Source organism: Vombatus ursinus, unplaced genomic scaffold (assembly GCF_900497805.2).
Source record: "Vombatus ursinus unplaced genomic scaffold, bare-nosed wombat genome assembly UNPS02009173.1, whole genome shotgun sequence".
NCBI lineage: Eukaryota > Metazoa > Chordata > Mammalia > Diprotodontia > Vombatidae > Vombatus > Vombatus ursinus.
Window position 1 is genome coordinate 326,548 of NW_020948951.1, and position 20,336 is coordinate 346,883.

General features: G+C 47.1%; 3 protein-coding genes across 10 annotated transcripts in view; 2 read left to right on the forward strand and 1 right to left on the reverse strand.

Moving 5' to 3' along the window:
- CARM1 (coactivator associated arginine methyltransferase 1) overlaps positions 1–1,305 on the forward strand; it is a 50,529-nt gene extending 49,224 nt beyond the window's left edge. Inside the window, exons 15-16 of one of the 2 annotated variants that reach the window (XM_027851230.1) lie at positions 386–454; positions 854–1,305. In XM_027851230.1, coding sequence (XP_027707031.1) covers positions 386–454; positions 854–990 — 206 coding nt within the window. In that variant the 3' untranslated portion in view covers positions 991–1,305. The remainder of the gene's footprint in view (positions 1–385; positions 455–853) is intronic. The other variant, XM_027851231.1, reaches the window with a different exon arrangement.
- A 1,334-nt stretch (positions 1,306–2,639) lies between these two features.
- Positions 2,640–6,064, reverse strand: YIPF2 (Yip1 domain family member 2). Of its 3 annotated transcripts, XM_027850873.1 has the most exons (10): positions 5,972–6,064; positions 5,721–5,779; positions 4,758–4,903; positions 4,587–4,667; positions 4,099–4,186; positions 3,875–3,991; positions 3,561–3,727; positions 3,292–3,474; positions 3,091–3,205; positions 2,640–2,876 (listed from the first exon to the last, which is right to left on the reverse strand). In XM_027850873.1, the coding sequence occupies exons 2-9, from the start codon at positions 5,749–5,751 to the stop codon at positions 3,101–3,103; spliced, it is 918 nt and encodes a 305-aa protein (XP_027706674.1). In that variant the 5' UTR covers positions 5,752–5,779; positions 5,972–6,064; the 3' UTR covers positions 2,640–2,876; positions 3,091–3,100. The 3 variants fall into 3 exon arrangements, with proteins under 3 accessions (XP_027706674.1, XP_027706672.1, XP_027706671.1); XM_027850871.1 differs by lacking the exon at positions 5,972–6,064 and having other exon boundaries at positions 2,640–2,879; positions 4,758–4,937; positions 5,721–5,903; XM_027850870.1 differs by lacking the exon at positions 5,972–6,064 and having other exon boundaries at positions 4,758–4,937; positions 5,721–5,902.
- Positions 6,065–6,216: 152 nt separating this feature from the next.
- TIMM29 (translocase of inner mitochondrial membrane 29) overlaps positions 6,217–20,336 on the forward strand; it is a 46,927-nt gene continuing 32,807 nt past the window's right edge. The window contains exons 1-4 of one of the 5 annotated variants that reach the window (XM_027850867.1): positions 6,217–6,346; positions 6,433–7,123; positions 9,207–9,369; positions 19,591–19,628. In XM_027850867.1, the coding sequence (XP_027706668.1) occupies positions 6,226–6,346; positions 6,433–7,123; positions 9,207–9,333 (939 nt within the window). In that variant the 5' untranslated portion in view covers positions 6,217–6,225 and the 3' untranslated portion in view covers positions 9,334–9,369; positions 19,591–19,628. Of the gene's footprint in view, positions 6,347–6,432; positions 7,304–9,206; positions 9,370–19,590; positions 19,629–20,336 lie in introns of those variants that run through there. The other 4 variants (XR_003568169.1, XR_003568168.1, XM_027850868.1 and 1 more) reach the window with 4 other exon arrangements.

Below are 20,336 nucleotides of genomic sequence, written 5' to 3' on the forward strand. Positions count from 1 at the left end.
CCCTTCAGACCAGTGCCCACAGCTCTCTTGCTCTGCCGTCTCCTGTGTTGTGCCCATTTCTGTGTCCCCTCCCAACCCCCAGAGGCCGCTGAGCAGTGTGAGGAGGGGTGTTTTGAGTGTGTACCCTTGTGTGTGTGACTCCAAAGTATCCCGAGATCAACCCAGCATTTGTCACCCTGGAGCCCTCGTCCTTTCTGAGCCCTTCCTCATTCATAGTCTCCCTGCTGGGCACAAGTCAAGCATGGCTCTTCGACCTTGGTGTGCTTTCTCAGACCAAGGAATGAGGTGCCATCCCTGTGCCCCAGGGGTGGCCGAGACAGCCCCGAGCAGAGCCCCCAGCCAAAGTGCTGACAGCATTTCCCTTTCCTTCCCTCTCCCTGCACAGCCAACACTGGGATTGTCAATCACACTCACTCCCGGATGGGCTCCATTATGAGCACAGGGATTGTCCAAGGTAATGTGGCAGTGCCCAGGCAGGCAGGGAGTGTGTGTGTGCCCCCCCCCCGCCTCCCTATCCCCCTCTAGGGTCTTGAACTGACTGATGCTTGAGCTCTTGTCTTCTTGGGCGGACCCCTGGGCCAGCCCTCTCCCTCTGCTTCTCTACTCCTCTACTCCCCTGCCTTGCCTTTGCTCTCTGGTGGGGGAGGGGGAGATCACCGAGCTCAGATGTGGGGGTGGTTTCCATGACATAGAGTGCCTCAGAGATAAACTCAGCAATCTCCAACAGGAAATGGAGGCCTCAGCAGCCTCCAGTGCAGGGCAGGGTGGGACCTGGCTATATGGGTGGAGGTGCCAACGTGGAGGGAGCTGTGTTGGCATCATGTGACCCAGGTCCTGTCTGCCTCTTCTCCAGGCTCCTCCAGTGGCCAGAGTGGAAGTGGCTCCAGCACTCACTACCCAGTCAACAGCCAATTCACCATGGGGGGCCCTGCCATCTCCATGGCCTCCCCTATGTCCATCACCACCAACACAATGCATTATGGGAGCTAAAAATCCACCTCTGATCTGAACTGACCGCACCAGGAAACCAAATGAAGATTTCCCCTTCCTTCCACCTTGGTGGACTGTGCCCTCTCCCTAACCCCTGCCCTGACAGGGCAGTTTTTACCCTTGTACCATAGAAACAAACACCCAGTCAGCTCCTTTGACATGGGGACTTGTACACTTTTTTTATGAAATGTTGACACCTCTGCGTCTTGGCCCCGGCTGAGGCCCCGAGTGAGCAGGCGAGCGAGCATCGCTGTATTTTACAAATTTTACAAGAGATCATGTAGTGGGGGGCATTGCTCCCTCCTATCCCCTCCACCCTTGGTTTGGCATCTTCCATAACAGCTGTGTGTGGGGAGCCAGACTCAGGGGCACTGATCAATGGCCTGTGGGGGGCTGTGCTAAGTGCTGAGGGTTGGGGGGAGGCAGCCCCAGAAGTCTCATCACCTTTGCCTTTTTCCCTTTAGTCAGATCAACCATGTGACCAGCTGCAGGGACTAGTAAAGCTGACCCCCTAGCCTTACAGTGTCTCCCCGGGCAGCCCTCCCCCCCCCATTTGGATGAGGGGGAGGGTGAGGGTGGGGCTATAGGGGAGTAGCAGGTGGGGTTCCTCCTGCATCTCTGGGTCCTTGGACAGGATCAGCGTGTGACATGCTGCTTTTTTTAATTTTATTTTTTTACAAAAATAACCAGTGTCAATCCACAGACTCCAGAGGCCAGGCTGGCCTGGCACAAGCATGAGCCAGCTGCCCCTGCTGATGGACTCCGAAGATCACGGGGAAAGGGGTGGGGGGGAATAAGGGCGGGGGGGGGGGGGGGGGGGGGGGAAGCAATAAAGCCCCTGCTTCTGGCATGGCCGGCTAGCTGAGCGTGCCCAGTATGACAGAGGCCTCTGCACTCAGTTGGGAAGGCTGTGGCCCAGGGCCCAGGTAGCCTTGCTTCTCTGGGGAAGTCTGTGACCCCAGCACCAAAGGGTTCACCTCACACTTGAATGTACACACCAGCCCATGGCTGTCAGAAGCAGCCTCTTCCTTTTACCCTCCCAGCTCTGAGTGAACCATCACATCTTGCTGCTCTCCTGTCACCTGTGACCCCAGAAAACCTTAGGCAATTGTTCTTCCCTTCCCCTCTCCCTCCCTAAGAGAACAGGAGGGGCCCGAGGCTTTGGCCAGTACTGCCCATTCAGGGGTAGGGGTGGGGGTGGGGGTGGATCAGTCAGTACTGGCAGAAACAGAACCTAGATTTGTTATGGAAGACCCTGTTTTTCTTTGTAGTTCCCATTAGGCCTGTGTATTCCCTGTATCTTAGTGTAGCCTCCAACCCTCATAGTGTATCATTTTTGTCCCTTCCTTGGGTGCCTGGGAAGGGACCTTGCAGGGATTCCTTCTTGGGAAATAAAAACAGAAATGAGTGTTGTATCACAGGCAGTTTTCTTCAACTCCAGCCTGCCCAGGCTCTTAGCCCCCCGCTAATAGGACAGAATGGGGCCCCCTAAAGCAGGAGGGCCTGCAAACTCACGGATTGCTCCCTCCCTTTTGCCCCATTTCAGTATGTAAGAGAATAAATCAATTTTACTCTAGTAGCTTTTCTGTTCACTGGTTTCTCACAATGGAGGTGTCCAGTAGGCCCTAAAAAGGACAAGAAACCTTGTATACAGGTGAGGAGAAGTTCCATGTTTATATAGTCTCTTTAAATCACCTTTGCATAAAAAATAAACTTTTTGATTTGTAAGAAATGTCTTCAGATCAGCAGAATGAACACTGTGGCTCAGCACCAGAGGGCTCCTTCCATCAGTGGAGATCATGACCACTTGGCTGGGGAACCCTGCTCTGGTTGTTTCTTTCTCCCCCAGGATGACTAATGGTATTTGGTCTGTCAGCTTCCCCCAGCTGCTTAAAAAAAAAAAAGTAGAAACCAAGTGGAGGGATCCTCAATTATGTTTCTGCAAACCTGCTTGCTCTGTGAGCAAAGATTCCCTATTAAAAGGGGTGTGAGGCCAACTTTTCAAGGAAAGTCACCTGTGAAACTTATTGTCCCTCCCCTGGGGATGGATGGTTTGCTTTGTGACCACATCTCTCCTTAGATACTGGTTATTCTGCTTACCTCTGTTCTTTTAGGAGGCTGCAGAAGTCTTGGAGGAGCCAGGTGGTGTGACCTGGTGGAGTGGGGCTTGGGTCACAGGAATGGACCTCGAAGGCAGGGACTGGAAAAAATAGAACTAAAGCAAGAAGTCTTAAGTCACTGTCGAGGCTACAGAGCATCCCAGCTTGCCCATCCCTCTATACCCTAGACACCTGATGCTACCTTGCAGCCGATGGCCAGGAGGGCATGGAGGGCAACCATGACTGTAAGCAGCACTGCCGATACCACCCTAGTGTCTGAACGGACAAGAGGCCAGAAGGTGAGCAAGAGCACAGCCCCTGAAAGTGACACAGCCAGGACCCCAAGAAACCACTGAAGCCCCGAGATGGGGATCAGCCATAAGACCTAAGAGGGAGAGAGAGAGAGAGAGGTTACAGACTTCTGTCAGTACCTAATACCCCAAGCCCCCCAACCCTTCAAGCTGTCCTCACCACAGTCGGGATGTAGATGAAGAGGGAATATCCATAGACACACACAATCTCCAGAAAGGTATAGCAGCCAACACATTCTCCAACCCCTTTTCGCCACTGCAGGAAGCCCCACAGTGCCGTTGGTACCAGCCACGCGTAGCAGTAAATGGTGATCCCTGCAACAGTAACTGGGAGAGAAAGCCCAAATCACACCTGCTAAAGAGCAATTAGCTCTATAGCGCCCTGCTTGGGCCCCATTCTCCCACATCTGTGTGCACAAGAGGCCCATGCTCGCTCTGCTCCATCCTTGATGAGAACCCGCAAGGTGTGCTCACCTTTATGAAACTGGGGACTATAAGAAAAAGAAGCCTCTTTCCAGTTCTGCAGCACAGTGGCCAGGTTGCTGCTCACAGCCAGTGCGAAGGCCAGGGTAGCACATATCCAGAAAGGCCCTGGGGAAGGATGTACGTTTGATCCCAGTCCCACTAGGGATAGAGCTGTCCCCTGCCTCTAATCTCTCAGAAATCCTTTAGCTAGCAAAATAAAAACCTAGCCTTACCGTATAGGTCTGGATGATGCCGAAGACAGTGTCTCACAAAGTTCTGACTAGGTACCGGCAATAGTGAATTTTTGATCCTCTCCAGCACCTAGGATGGAAAGGAGAGCACCCACCATAATTATAGCCCTTAAATGCCTACTGCAGGTAGGGAGGTCACTGCCAGTACAAGGACAAATAAAAGTTGCCTTTAAGGAGTTTCATTGGAGGGAATCTACATGCACAAATAAGCATGACATGAGGCTATAGAGTATCACGATGAGGACAAAAGGAACATCCAGAAAAAGAGAAGGGGTGGGGGAGTGGGAAGGAAAGATCACTTTCAGCTATGTGCATCAAGGAGAAGAAGGTGACACCTTCAGAAGAAAGGATTTCAACAGAAGGGAGACAAGCTTGGGCAAAACAAATAAGCCTTCTTAGGCTTTCCAGAGGCCAGTAAGGAGGGGCCTACAGTTCCCCACCTTAAGTCTGAACTAGCCGGGAACCTTCACCTGATGCGTATCCACATCGAAGAAAGACTGGTGGTAGCTGAAGGTCCAGAAATTTGGAGGTTGTTTCTCACCCCCCAGCAGCTGTTAAGAGAAATGGTCAAAGGTGTGTCCCATGAAAGCTCCCAGCCCCCAGCTGGGTGGTAGGGAGTTTCGGGGAAGGCCTGAGCTCACCTGAGTCTGGTCATTCTCTTCTAAGTCTCCATCTTCTTGGTCCCCCGTGTCCACAGCCAGGCTCACATGGCCCTGCGGTTCCTCAAGGCTGGAGATGGTGGTAGCCCCCGGGGTCTCAGCAAGCAGGTCAGCAGCCGCTTCAAATTCTGTAGATGTGACCAGGGCCCCCCAAACGCAGAGCTGGCCATTGGTAGACCACACCTCAGGTGCCCAAATTCTAGACCTCCACTTCCCATCCCAGCTGTCCATAAATCTGTCCTTCCCTTCCCTTTGGGTTGTCAGCTCAGCCTCCCTCTGCCCTGCATTCAGCAGGATCTCAGCAACTAGTTCAGATATGGAGTTGGGCATGAAAGGGAAGCCTGTCCCACAGCACTGAGGGGGAATAAGGGGAAGGTCCATGCAGAACATAAGCGTCAGTTAGGTGGCAAAGTGGACAAAGCACTGAGACCGGGGTCAGAAAGACCTGAATTCAAATTCAGCCTCAGACACTTACTAGCTCTGTCACCCTGGGCAAGTCACTTAACCTCTGTTTGCCTCAGTTTCCTCATCTGTAAAATAGGAATAATAATAGCACCTACCTCCCAGGGTTGTTAAGAGAAACAAATGAAATATTTTTAAAACACTTAGCAAGGTACCTGGCACATAGAAGGTACTATATAAATATTAACTATTATCATTAGTAATAACAGTATTAGGAGGTTTGGGTCTCAAGAGGGAGCTGGAGAGTCATGGGCTCTGGGGGGTGGTCAAGGAGAAAAGGGGGGGTCAAGGAAAGGGCCTAGGGAATCTCCGAGGGAGGAGGTTGGGCGTCTGGAATGCAGGGTGGTCCTGTGGGTACGGGCGTCTGGAGTGTTTGAGGAGGGTCAGGGATAGAAGTTGGGGTCCCGAGTTTGGTTGGTCGGTGGGGGGCGTGGAGGGGAGCCCCAGGGCCTCATTACTCGTGGGGAGGGGCTGCTCACTCACCATGGAAGGTGAGCTCTTGGGGCGCAGCCATGGCCAGCACTCTCACCACATCTCCGGCCCTGCACCCCGCGGAGACAGGTCAGAGGTCACGTAGAGCAACCCCTCCTCCCCCGGGGCTCAATCTGCTGGAGCCCTGCTCACTCAACCCACCCCTCCTGTTGTCCACTGACTGCGTGGAACGCCTCCTCTGCGCCTGCGCCACCTGGATCCGGGTCGGGCCCATAGTCCGAGGGAGGGGAGAACAGGTTTACCTCTTGCCCTGCCCGTCCTCCTCCGCCGGGTGGCGCTGCTTATGGAAGTTCAGATGGTATACCCCGGTGCCGGGACGCTAACACTCCTGTCACTTTTCCCCGTTACGCCCATACAGAGGTGAGAGCTCCACTTATTCCCTTCCGGTGGGGAATCATTTCCGGCAGCGCCTTTGCTCAAACGAAGTGACACTGCAGTGTTGGGGCGAGGGGAATGTTTCCTTCCGGGCTGTTGGGGAGTACGGAGCAGGAAGACGATGGTGACCGCCGTGTTGTGGAGGAGAGTCTACTCTAGCGGCGCCGCCGCCGCCTTTGGGGGAGGAGGGGGAGCGGGCCCCACCGGGGTCGTAGCTAAGCCGGGCGTGTGGGAGCGGCTAGGTGAGTAGCGGCCGGGCGGGGTAGGCCGGGTCCCGGGCCGGGGGTAGCTCGGCGTCCTAGGCGCTCACGCCGCCTCTCGTCCGCAGGCGCTTGGGTCCGCGGGCTCCTGCATGACTACGCCGAGGCGTGCGCGGACGCGGCGGCGGCGGCGCGGGAGCGGCCCGTGCGGGCGGCGCTGTACGCGGGGCTGCTGGGCGGCGCGGTCGCCTGCGCCCTCCGGACCCCGGAGGAAGCCTCCTTCGAGGAGGCGCTGTTGGACGCGTCCGTGACCCTGCTGCTTCTGGCGCCCGGCACCCGCAACCCCGACTCGGAGGCGCACGTGCAGCGGCTGCTGTGGCTGCGGGGCCGGGGCCGGCTGCGCCACCGCAGCCTGGGCCTGTGCTCGCTGCTCTACGAGGCTCCCTACGACCCCGAGGCCAGTCTGTACCAGGCGCGCTGCCGCCACCTGCAACCGCGCTGGGCCGACTTCCCGGGCCGCGTGCTCGACGTGGGCTTCCTGGGCCGTTGGTGGGTGCTGAGCGCCAAGATGCGCGACTTCGACATCAACGACGACGAGTTCCGCCACCTGCCGCCGCACCTGCGCACGCTCGCCGAGCACCAGCTGCGCTCCGAGGCCAACGAGCGGCTGTTCGACCAGAAGTACCTGCCCGTGGTCCTCACGGAGGACCAGGTGGACCAGGCCCTGTGGGAGGAGCACGTTCTCCAGAAGGAGAAAAAGGACAGGCTGATGCTGAGCGAGGCCACCCCCGAGGAAATCGGGGCCCAGCCGGCCGCCAGGTGAAGCCCTGCTGCCCTCGGACTGCACGGGACTGAGCCCCCCACCCCCCCCACCCCGTTGTCTTTTTGCTCGGTGGTTAAGGGACGGAGCTTTAGTGAAATAAACTGTTTTTCCCTCTTTTCTCTCTCTTTCCCATCTTTTTTCCTCTTTAAATGAATTGGTACAGTTTGATGCACCAGGTAAGTAGAGTTGCTTTGGTTTTCCTTAGGTACACTCCAGGTTTTCCTGTCCCTTTCTTGCCAGTCAGTTTGAAGGAGACTAGCTGCTGCAGGAAAATAGTCAGACACAGAGCTCTGTATCTCTTCTCCTTCCCAACCACCAAATCTTCCTCTTTTCTTAACTTCTTTGTTATTGTTAAGGGAGGTCTGGAGTAAGGGTACCACCCAGTTGCTAAGACTTGTTGTTTCTACTTTCTTAACATCTGGTCTATATGTCCCCTCTTTGGCACTGCCACAGGGACCCAACTACTGCATAACCCTGCCTCAAGTATCTACTTCAGTCGTCTACTCAGATGTCAAATTGATCTATAAGTGCAGATCTGACTCTTTCACTGTCGCACACTCACAGTCTCCTCTCTTGGAGTAAATTCCTTTGGGGCTGTTAGTTCAAGGAACAAATATATTTCATTGTTTGGCTTCTAAAGTTTTTCATAATTTGACCCCATCCTACCTTTCTGGTCTTCTTCAGCCCATGCTTGGAACTCTCTTCACAGTCTATATCTCGTGGCTTCTCTGGCTTCCTTCCAGGTTCCAACTAAAATCCACCTTCTACAAGAAGCTTTTCACAATTCCCTTTAATGCTAGTGACTTCCCTGTGTTGATTTTACCCAGTTTATCCTGTCCGTGTCTTGTTCATGCATAGTCATCGTCTCCTCCATTAGTTCCTTGACAACAGAGACTGCCTCTTACCTTTCTTTGTATCTCTAGCACTTAGCACTGTGCCTAGCACAGGGGTGGGTAACCTGTGGCCTTCAAGCTACGTGTGGCCCTTTGACTGAATCCAAACTTCAGTGAACAATTCCTTTTATTAAGGGGATTTGTTCTGTGAGGTTTGGATTCAGTCAAAGGGCCACACTTGAGGACCTAGAGGGCCACATATGGCCTGGAGGCTGAAGGTTCCCCACCCCTTGCCTAACACTTAATAAGCGCTTAACAAACTTGTAGACATCATGTTGAGCTTATGTTCAGTCAGCGAGTCAAGAAGCGTTTATTATTAACATCTACTGTGTGCAGGCCTGTGCCAAGTGCTAGGAATACAGCGAAGGGCAAAAGATAGTCTCTGTTCTCAAGGAGCTCACATTCTAATGGGGGGGAGATAACTTGCAAATGACTATGTAAAAACAAGATTTATACAGTGTAAATGGAAGTAATTTCTCACCAATGGTTAATGGAAATAATGACAAATGGAAGTGATGGTTAAGCATTAGGTGGAACCAGAGACTGGGAAGGGCCTGCTGCAGAAGATAAGATTTGAACTGAGCCTTGAAGGAATTCAGGAAGCAGAGATGAGGAAGGGGAAAGCGTCCCAAGCTTGGGGGACAGCAAGGAAAAAAGCTTCTATTCCAGACAAGCTACACAGAAATCCTCTGCTCTCAGCCTTATTTTGAACCAAAAGCTTAATGGCTCTTCCATTTAATTTCTTGGTATGATCTTAGGCAAGCTATTTAGCTTCCCAGGGTTTCTACAAATGAAGGAATTATATTCTACATGATCCCTGAGGACCCTTCCAGATCTCAGCCCTCTGCACAAGACTAGAAGCAAGAACTTAACCCCCTGAGTACACCATTATCCTTTGAAATAGTCTCTTTGAAAGACAGACAGTGGTAACAATTATCTTGACCCTGTTTACACAGTCATATTCTTTATTTTTCCTGGGACTCATTATATGCTTCCACTTTTAAGTACCATCGTTATTTTCCTTCTGTTATAATTAGAAACCCCAGCAGAGGGTGCTAGAGATTCAGGGAAAATCAGTCATAGGTAGGGTTGCCTTACTACAGAAGTGAATTGCTTCTTAATGATGTGTCTTTATGGATGCATCGCTTTCATTTTGGTATTTGATAACTTTAGTTTTTACTCGTAGGCCTCTGGGACTCCCATGCTGCAGCTTTGTTCTGTGGTGCAGTTGCAGTTGGTCTGATGTGCCAGGCTTCCCAAGCTATTTCTGGATTTTAAGAACCCCAAGGGGAGAATGGGAAGCAGCACTCTGAAGGGAAAACACAGTCTTGTTCCTGGGTTTAACTGTGGTAAGTCACAAGTTAGGGGAGCCTTTGGATGGTTGTGTGTTGTGGCATGATTCTTCTCTCCACATTTATACACACATACACTCCTACTCCCCTTGATTTAAGAGCTAGAGATATCCACTCACCATCAAACAAGAAGCACTTACTAAGCTTCTACTATGTGCTACACTCAGTGCTAAGCATCAGGGAAAGGAGACAGAAACAAAATAAGCCCTCAAAGATTTGACATTTTCTGAGGGGGGGGTGGAAGTACACGTGCATATATGTGTCTGTACACATATGTAAAACAAAATACAGCCAGTTTTCACTTAAGGTAAGTGGACTGTTCCCCAGGCCTCCCTCTCCCCTTACGGCATTCTGCATAGCCTGCCCTCTCCATGGCTCTACAGCCTCAGCAGCTGGAATGGCTTCAGTGCCTGAAGCTGAGGATCCTTGGCGTGCGGACCCAAGGGGTTCTGCCCTGGGAGTCAAGTTTGTATAATGGGGGTTTATGTGAAGCGAGAACTGTATATAAAGTGATTCTGGGAGGAAGGCTTTATATAGCACAGGGCACTTCAGTGGAGCTCTGAGGGGAGCTGGGGTTCCAGGTATGGGAGGAACAGCCTGAGTGAAGGTGGGAGATAAGAATGGAATTTTTTGTAAGAAGGACAGAAACTAGACCAGTTTGGCTAGAATGTGAAGCATGTGAAAGGGAAGAATGCAAAATCAGCCTGGAAAGGTCATTTGGAACCAGACAGTGAAAGGCTCTAAAGACCCAACAGAAGAGTTTGCATTTTATTCTAGAGGCCATAGGGAACCAGTGGAACTTTTTGAGCAAGGGAATGACATAGAGCTGTACTTTAGGAATATTACTTAATATTTATCTAGGCCCCACAAGGGGCCAGTTGAATAAGCAGTCAGACTGTCCACATCTGGAGAAGGGTAAATTGTACCTTTGTCATAGACATCTATGTCGTCATCTTTGAATGAAAGGATGAATGAATGAAAAGCATTTGTTAAGCACTAACTAGGTGTCAAATAGTGTGCTAAGTACTGGGAATACAAATGCCAAGACAGTCCTTGCTCTCCAGGAGCTTGTATTCTAATGGGCAAAACTACCCAAGTTACAGGAATGATGGACGTGTTGGTATTGAAGGTTTCCTGGATAGTCAGTGGCGTCATAGGGGAATAGATTGACAGACCCTTTCTAACAGCTGTGCAGTATTAATAATGGTTTCCAAAATGCTCTGTACATCTCATTTTATTAGTATTGATTTGATTGTGGTTCCAGAAGTAAAAATGAGTGTATGAGTTGATGTACACCTGAACAGCAAGGGAACTGATTAGGGAGTGAAGTGAAGCCTGTCTGGGCAATGGAGGCACTCTCCAGTGACGATAGAGGGGCTGAAAAGGGTTCGTCCTCCAAGACATGATCCCTGAAGGCACTTCAGCAGGGCAGCAGTAAGTGCTCTTACCTTGATGTACTTGGCACAGTGCCTGCACATACTAGGCATGTGATGTTTATTGACTGACTGATGTGAGTTAACCGAGGCTAAGAGAAAATAGGGATAGAGTTTTCTAGTGTCCTTTATAAGTTCTCAAGCCTGTACTTGTATATCCTACGTATGTGTTTTATGGGCTAGATAGTGCATTTAACACTGACCACCATCTCCTGGGTACTCTTCTGTCCTGGGTTTTCATGACACCGATCTTTCATGATTCTCCTCCTACCCCTCAAGTTGCTCTCATCTCCTTTGCTGCTTCATCATCCGTGTCATGCCCCTTAACAGTGGCTGTACTTAAGCCTCTTCTGTTTTCTTTCCACAAACTCTTGTGACATCCTCAACTCCCATGAGTTTATCATCTTGATGCCGGGGGTTCCACAACTGATATATCCAGCCCTTCCTTGTCCTTGAGCTCCAGCAGTTCATCTGCAGCTGTCTGTTGAATTTTTCAAACTGGATGCCTCATAGGCATTCAAACCTGACATATCCCAAATGAATTTTATCTTTCTCTTCCAAACAGCCTCTTTAGAATGTAATGATTGCTGTTGAGGCCACCACTGTCCCTCTGTACCCAAGGTTCAGAACTTCAGCATTATCCTTGACTCCTCAGTCTGAACCCCACAGAGCCAGTTACCAAATCTCCTCTTTACTATTTCCAGCCTCTCGCTGGAAGGGCCTTCAGGCCCTTATCACACGGCAGTTAGGTGGTGCAGTAGATAGAGTGCTGGGCACTCAGGAAGACCAGAGTTCAAATCTGGCCTCCAACATTAGTTGTGTGTCCTTGGGCAAGTCACTTAACCTGTTTGCCTCCGTTTTCTCAACTGTAACATGGGAATAATCACAGCACCTTTCTTCTTCCAACCATAGGGTTATTTGGAGGATCAAATGGGAGCATATTCATCATGTGCTTATCACAGTGCCTGGCCCATAGTAGGCTCTGTATAAATGCTAGCTATTATAGTATTACTATCACTTCTTCCCTAGACTATTTTAACAGTCTAATTGGTCATCCTTGTCTTCAGTCTTTCCCCTTTCTAATTCAGCCTAAGAGTAGCTGCCAAAATGATTATCCTAAAGTGCAAATCTGACAGTCATTCCCCTACTCCATAAACTCTAGTGGTTCCCTGTTGTCTCTGAGATCAGACGTGAGCTCCTCTGTTTAGCCTTTAAAGACCTTTACAGCCTGATCCCAGCTTACTGTTCCAACCTTATAAAAGACTCCCCTTTCCTCACTGTACCACCCAACCAAGAATGCCCTCTTCCTCCTCTTCACGTGGCCCCCTTCTCTCCTGGCTCCGTAACTGTGCACTTGCTATACACCCAGCCTAGAATGCACTTCTTCTCCATCCCCCAACTCCCTTAGAATTCCTTGTTTCCTTCAAGATTATTTAAGCAATGCCTGCATCCAGCTGCTATTGCCTCTCCTCACTTGGCCTCATTTGTTTTGAATATGGGCTGATTCTCTGATAGAATATATGATCATTTTTGTCTGTATCCTCAGGCCCTGCGCAGTGCCTTACACATAGGAGGTGTAATATGTGCTCATTGATTGACTGATAAGAGAAAAGGGGAATAGGGTTTTGTTCAAGAGTAACTAAAAACTTTTGCTTTGTTTCTACTTTATGTAAAACTTCTTGGAATGCAGCAGGCAACCGTTCCTAGGGTTTTCTAGCCCTTCTCTGTATCTGACAGAGGCGACATAACAAGGGTTATAGATTTCCCCTCCTCTTTATCAGTTTTTTCCTTTCCCATTTTTCTGTACCATGATTGTCCTTGTTCTTTTAGTTACCTTTTTGTACAAATGTATTTTTTCTTTCTACAGATAACATTGAGGTTATGGACTGCAGCTCATATCTCTACCTCTCTCCATCTCTTTGTTTCTATGTGTGCGCACAAGTGCGTGCGCCCTCTCTCTCTGTCTCTCAGAATCCCTGGTTTCCTTCAAAATTCAACTCTATTTTCTGGGGGAGACCTCTCTTGATCTGTCCCAGTTTCTGGTGCCTTGCCATCTAAAGTTACCATGTATCTCTTTTGCATATATCTTTTATAAAGTTATGAATGTGCATGTTAATAATATTAATTAGTATTTGTAGAATGCTTTAAGGTTTACAGAGCACTTTACGAATATCTCGTATGATTCTCCCAACAACCCTGGGAAGTAGGCACTATGTTTATCCCCATTTTACAAAAGAGGAATCTGAAGTCAAAAAACTATGAAGTGTCTGAGCTTAAATTTGAACTCAGATCTTCCTAACTTCAGGTCCAGCCATCTCTTTACTGTGTCACTTATCTGTCCATTAGAATGTATACTTCTTCAACAGTTAAACAGTTTTGATTTTGACTTTGTGCTTAACACAGGACCTGGCACATAGTAGGAATTCTGTAAACATTTGAGTAGCGAGTACATGCTAGAATTTTGTCTCTAAACCAGTTGGAAGAAGAAGGCAAAAATTTAGCCAGTTTGCCTCCAGGTCACATGGAGCAGGAACTCCTTCTAAGGTCAGCCCAGCTCCCTAGTATGTTATCTGCACACCCACATTCGATGATATCTACAGGTCTTTTGTTCAGATCTCCCCAAGGAGCAGCTACAAAACTTGGAGACCAGATTGTAGGTGAAGCGAATGTCAAAAACCTTGCGTGTATGGGAAGGCCTAAAAAGAGAACATTAATGCAGCCAAAGTGGGCATTACTTCAGCACCAAAAACCGTATGTGAGGTCATTTGAATGCAAAGTCAGACCCTGCAGAAATGTTACTTCATCCTGCTCTTGGGTCTAGGTGGATGGATGGTTTGGGAGCCTAGAAGAGTTTCTGCAGCTTTTCAGCAGCCATTATGTAAATCAAGCTGGGGAATTTCTCTGGCTCTCTTTTGTCTTACTTCCTTTGGTTCCAGCTTAACTGGATAATTTATATTCTCATGATTGGGAATTTAAAAGTTTCTTTGATCTCACTCCAGCTAACATGAAAGTTTTATTTACAGCCTTGGTCTTCCAAGTAATCTGACTCACATAAGTAGAGGGAGGCTCACCCTTAGCGTAGTCACCCCAGTAGAATTGAAGCATGCTTAGCCAGCCCAAAATAGCTTTGCTGTTTGACAACTAAAGCGTCTAAGTGGTGTCATTTAGTCTTTCCAAAAGAGTACTGACAGCCAGTACTGGGTGGGAGCATAGTGACAAAGAGTCAGTCAGACTCAAAGTTATATCACAAGAGAGGGAGTAGTCTCTTTAGATACTTCATAAATGTTTGTTTAAGTGTTAGTGGGGTTTCCCAGAACCAAAAATTTTTCTTAAAAAAATAAAATTTATAAACTAGAAAATCATCAGCAAAGAGGAATATTTCCATACATTCAGTGGATAGAGTGCCAGGCATGGAGTCAGGAAGACCTGAGTTCAAATCTGGCCTCAAGACATATTAGCCTTGTGATCCTGCACAAGTCACTTAACCCTGTTTGCCTCAGTTTCCTCATCTGTAAAATGAGCTGGAGAAGGAAATGGCAAACCACTTTGTATCTTTGCCAAGAAATCCCCAAAAGAGGACATGAAGAGTCAGACATGATTGAAAAATGACTGAACAACAAAACATGAAGTCACGAAAACACTGTATACGGTTCTTTTCAACGTAGATTGAATTTAATGTCGTAGGAACAGCATTGCCCTGCTTGCCTGGATCCTCCTCTGAACTCCCCTATTTTAATCAACAGTACCATTATCCTTCCGGGCTCACCAAGTCTGTAAGCTTTGTGTCATGCTTAGCTTCCCTCATGTCATACATCCCATCTGTTGCTAAATCTTGCCGTTTCTACCTGCTTAACATCCCTCCCATCCCACCTTCCTTCTGTCTGCTTCCACTGCTGCCACCTTAGTTCAGGCCATCATCACATCTCTCTTAGATTATGGCAATAGCCTCCTAATTGGTCTTCCTTGCCTCAAATCTCTCACTTCAGTTCATCCTTCTTCAGCTGCCAAAGTGCTTTTCCTTACGCATAAGTCTGACCATGTCACTCCCCTGGGTGACTCTTAGTGCCTCCTCATTTGCTTCTAGACTGTAAACTCCACTTAGCATTCAAGGGTCTCTGCAACCTAGCCCCTACCTATCTTCTCAGCCTAATTTCCCCCCTTTGATTACTCAGAGTTTCTTCCATTTGACACTCCATCTTTCATCTTATCTTCCCTTGCCTTGCACACATTTTTCTGGAATGTATTTTCTCCTTACCTTGGAGAATCCATTCCATCTTCCCCTCAAGATGCAGTTCAAATGTGTCTTCTATGGGAAGCCTTTCCTGATCCCCTCGACCTGCTATTGCCTTCTCTCTCAGACTGCGTTATGGGCCTCTAGGTGGCGCCATAGTGCCCAGAGCCAGCCCTGGAGGACCCAAATTCAAACCTTACCTCGAACACTTAGACTTACTAGCCATAGTCCCCTGGGCAAGTCACTGAACCTCTTGGGAATTTTTTCCTGGGAGCAGCCTTCAACTGACTTCTTCAATTTTCACCCGTTGTTCTTGGTTCTTCCAAATACTTTTGATTCTAAGACATTGGGTCTACTTTACTTCAGGAGAAGAGTAGTAATTACAATAACAACCCATTTATCTGCCATAGAACCATTGATTTACAGGTGTAAGGTACTTTACTTTTATTTTTCAGATCAGGAAACAGTCCCAGAGAATGGAAGAGGCTTGACTCTGCATTTAGGAGGAAGAACCAGGATTTGAACTTGGGTCCTCTCACTTTTGTATTCACGTCCATGATTCCTGGCACAAAGGAAGTTCTTAATAAATGCTTCTTGATTAATCGGGGTATTTTTGCAGATAATTAGAGTTGAGCCCTTTTAAGCTCATTCTCTTTCTTCTGCAAAACCCCAAATACTCTCCCTAAGGTGTAGGTCTAAACATATTGTTTCCCTACTCTGCAATCTCAAGTGGCCCCCATTGACAAGGATAGAAGAGCAGCTCTTTAGCATGGTTTTTAAAATCTGTCCCACCAACCAGTCTCTGTGGACTTATTTCATTTCATTCCCCTTCATACCTGTGCATTCCAGACAAAATGAACCTATTCCCCAAATCAGGCATTTTTTATCTCCCAGCTTCTTGAATCACGTCCCTTCTCCCTCTCTCTTCCCACCTTACCCCCATTCCTGGAATGTATTTCAGCCTCATCTCTGCTTCTCCAAATCTTCCTCATCATCCAAGACTCAGGTCAGGTGCCACCTCTTCCACAAAGCCTTGCTCAGCTATCAGCCACAAACACACTTCCTACAACCTTACTCCTTTATCCTTCCTTAAATTTACAGTTGTGTAGCTGTGTATCACACACACACACACACACACCAGTAAAATGCAAAGTGGGGAGAGGTAAGGATTGTTTCCTTTGATTTTTGTTTTTGTTTTTGGTGGTTTGTTTTTTTTTTATATCCCTAACAAGTGTATGTTAACTGGAAGCTTTATTTTAGCCATTTTTGAATAGTTGCTGGATTCTCTACCTTAGTAATCAATGACTTTTTGGCCGAATTCATTCATTCAACCAGCCTTTATTAAGCACCTTTCTTGTTCCAGGCACTGTGAATACAGACAAAAATGGAAAATGTCCCTGTTCAAGTACTTAGATTCTATTGGAGGGAAACAGCCTGTATGTAGAAAAATAAAAAACGTAAGTTAAGTAATCAGCCTCGGGGAGGGCACTAGCAACTGGAGTGTGGAATGGAGTAGGATCAGGCTAAGCTTCTGGCCAAAGGTAGCACTTAAGCCGAAGGGAGGAGAGGGAACATCCCAGGTACGAGCCTTGGCAAAAGTCAGGCAACTGGAAGTGGAGTGTCATTGGGTCATTTTGACTGGTATAGAGAATGCATAAAAGAGATTAATATGTAATCAGCATAGAAAGATAGGTGCCAGACTGGGAAGGGCCTTTCCATTCACTGTCAGAGGAGTTTGTATTTTATCCACAAGACAAGAGGAAGCCAATAGGTGTCTTTGACCTAAGAAGTTAGGACTATCCATTTGGCAGCTGTGGGGAGCAGAGATTGGCTAAAGAGAAGGTTGGAGGCTGGTAGACCTGTTTAGAATCAAATAGAATGACTCTGCAGATTGACAGGAAAGCCCTCAGGCTATACTGGGTGACCTTTCCTTATATTCTTCCCAGCTGCTGTGGTTTTCTCTCTAGTGTTTCTCTTCCTCATCTGACAACTTTTGTTTTTCTTTTTTCTTGTAGATAGTACCTACTCTTCCTCAAACCCTTTCCCACAGCCTTTGCAATTTCTTCTCCTTGTGACTGTTGTCAAGTTTTACTTAGGGGGAACTGAAGGATAATGACAAGAAAGCAGTGCCTTGTACCTAGTAGCCACTCAATATATTTTAATTGAATTTAAACCTGGTAAAAATTGTGTATAAAGTTGTCCCAGAGACTCTAGGTCTCAATAGGAAGTAAAGGGTGCAGAATTTTAACAACAGTTTTCCTTAGGTTTAGACAAAAAGATAAAAGACTTTTTAGACTTTTTAGATAAAAGTCTGTTCCTCCTGATTCGAGGGGGATGGGCTGAGGCTCTTAGGAAAGTGGCCCCCCCATAAGTGGGTCATTAAGGACTGGTTTAGTGTAGTGAAAGGTAAGCTGAAGTTCCAGTAAGAGGTCTCTGTTTTCCAACAAAACTTGAACAAAATAGCAAAAAGAAGCTATAATTGCCTTCATGAGAAACCTGAATTTTCTTTTTTTTTTAAATTTTTATTTTTAGTTTTCAACATTTACTTCCACAAGATTTTGAGTTCCAAATTTTCACCCCATCTCGCCCCTCCCCCCACCCCAAGATGGCATGCATTCTGAATACCCCTTCTGCTAGTCTGCTATCTCTTCCCCCCTTCCCCTTCTATTTTTCTACAGGGCAGGATAGATTTCTGTACCCCATTTCCTGTATTTCTTATTTTCCAGTTGCATGTGAAAACATTTTTTTTTTAAAACATGTTTTTTTAAACTTTGGGTTCCAAATTTTCTCCCTTCCTCCCCACCCACCCTCATTGAAAAGGCAAGCAACTCAATATAGGCTATACTTGTGCAGTTATTCAGAACACTTCCATAGTAGACATAATGTGAAAAACTAACTATTTCCCTTAATCCTATCCTGCCCCCCCATTTATTCTATTCTTTCTTCTGACCCTGTCCCTCATCAGAAGTATTTGCTTCTGATTACCCCCTTTTCCAATCTACCCTCCTCTCTTTCATCCCCCCTACTCTCTTGTCCCCTTCCTCTCCTATTTTCCTGTAGGGTAAGACAGATTTTCCATACCCAATTGAGTGTGTATGTTATACCCTCCTTAAGTCAAATCCTATGAGAATAAGATTGATTCATTTCCTCTCACCTTCCCCCAGTTCCCCTCCACTGTAAGAGCCTTTTCTTTTCTGTTTTTTTGTAAGATAATTTACCCCGTTCTACCTTTCCCTTTCTCCTCCTAGTATAATCGTCTCTCACTGCTTAATTCTACTCTCCAGATATGACCCCTTCATCCTCAACTCACCCTGTGCCCTCCATCTATTTATCTATCTATCTATATATACATACATATAATTTTTCCCTCCAACTACCCTAATACTGACAAAGGTCTCATGAGTTACAAATATCATCCTTCCATGCAGGAATGTAAACAGTTCAACCTTAATAAGTCTCTTATGATTTCTCTTTCCTGTTTAACTCCTCATTTTCCACTTCAGTCTTGTATTGGAAAGTCAGATTTTCTGTTCAGCTCTGGTCTTTTCATCAAGAATGCTCGAAAGTCTCCTATTTCACTGAATGACTATTTTTTCCCCTGAAGAATTATACTCAGCTCTGCTGGGTAGTTGATTCTTGATTGTAATCCTATCTGCTTTGCCCTCTGGAATATTATATTCCATGCCCTGCAGTCCCTTAATGTAGAAGCAGCTAAATCTTGTGTTATCCTGATTGTGTTTCCACAATACTTGAATTGTTTCTGTCTGGCTGCTTGTAATATTTTCTCCTTGACCTGGGAACTCTGGAATTTGGCTACAATATTCCTAGGAGTTTTCCTTTGGGATCTGAGGAGGAGATCGGTGGATTCTTTCAATTTCTATTTTGCCCTGTGGTTCTAAAATATCAGGGCAGTTTTCCTTGATAATTTCTTGAAAGATGAAGTCTAGGCTCTTTTTTTGATCATGGCTTTCAGATAGTCCAATAATTTTTAAATTCTCTCTCCTGGATCTATATTCCAGGTCAGTTGTTTTTCCAATGAGATATTTCACATTGTTTTCTAATTTTTCATTCTTTCGGATTTGTTTTACAGTGTCTTGATTTCTCATAAAGTCACTAGCTTCAAATTGCTTCATTCTAATTTATAAGGAAGTATTTTCTTCAGTAATCTTTTGGACTTCCTTTTCCATTTGTCCAATTTTGGTCTTTAGGGCATTCTTTTCTTTATTGGCTTTTTGGACCTCTTTTGCCATTTGGGTTAGGCTATTTTTTAAGGTGTTATTTTCTTCAGTATTTTGGGGGATCTCCTTTAGCAAGCTGTTGACTTGTTTTTCATGATTTTCTTGCATCACTCTCATTTCTCTTCCCAGTTTTTCTTCTACTTCTCTTACTTGCTTCTTAAAATCCCTTTCGAGCTCTTCCAAGGCCTGGGACTGATTCATATCTTTCTTGGAAGTTTTGGATGTAGGAGCTTTGACTTTTGTTTTCTTCTTTTGGTTGTATGTTTGATCATCTTTGTCACCGAAGTAAGATAATATATTCTGATTCTTTTTGCAGTGTTTGCCCATGATCCCAACCAATTACTTGAGTTTTAAACTCTTTGTTAAGGTAAGAGTCTGTTTCCAGTGTGGAGAATGTACTGTCCCAAGCTTTGGGGGTTTGTACAGCTGTTTTCAGAGATACTTCTAGAGACCTGTAAAGTGTCAGTTCTTCCAAGGTGCTATGATAAGGGGTGAGGTGTTTCCTCTCCACCACCACAACAAGCTCCACCACGCCAGCGCTCCTTCTTGCCCCAGGACGGCCCCTCAGAACTGTGACCCAGATCCAAGCACTGGTAAAGCAAGAGATTCCTGCCTCAGACCTGGCAAAGAGATCCTTCCAGTCCCCCTCTGATCAGCCACTGGATTCCTCCTTAGTCTGTGGGCCAGAAGCTCAGAAGCCAGCCACTGCCCTCGGGGCGGCTAAGATCTAGCTGCTTCTCTCACCGCAGTAACAGACTTTTCCCACTGTCTTTCTAAGTTGTCTTTGGCGTTCGTGGGTTGAGAAGTCTGGAAACCGCCACAGCTGCCCATGATTCAGTCCTCTGAGGCCTGCTCCAGGGTCACTGTGCCCACGCTGAACTGTGCTCTTCTCCCAGCCGGGCGAGATATACCTTTCCGATCAGCCATCCAGGTTGTCTTGGGCTGGAAATTTGTTTTACTCTATTTTTTTGTGGGTTCTGCTGCTTTAGAATTTGTTTAGAGCCATTTTTTGTGGGTATTTGGAGGGGTTTGGGGGAGAGCTGTAGCAAGTCACTGCTTTCC

Excerpts from the sequence above, each read along its gene's own strand:
- YIPF2 (XM_027850871.1), bottom strand. Across the intron at positions 4,668-4,757 it reads AAGAGAATGACCAGACTCAG|CTGCTGGGGGGTGAGAAACA; the intron begins GTGAGCTCAGGC and ends TTCTCTTAACAG. Across the intron at positions 3,475-3,560 it reads TCATCTACATCCCGACTGTG|GTCTTATGGCTGATCCCCAT; the intron begins GTGAGGACAGCT and ends TCTCCCTCTTAG.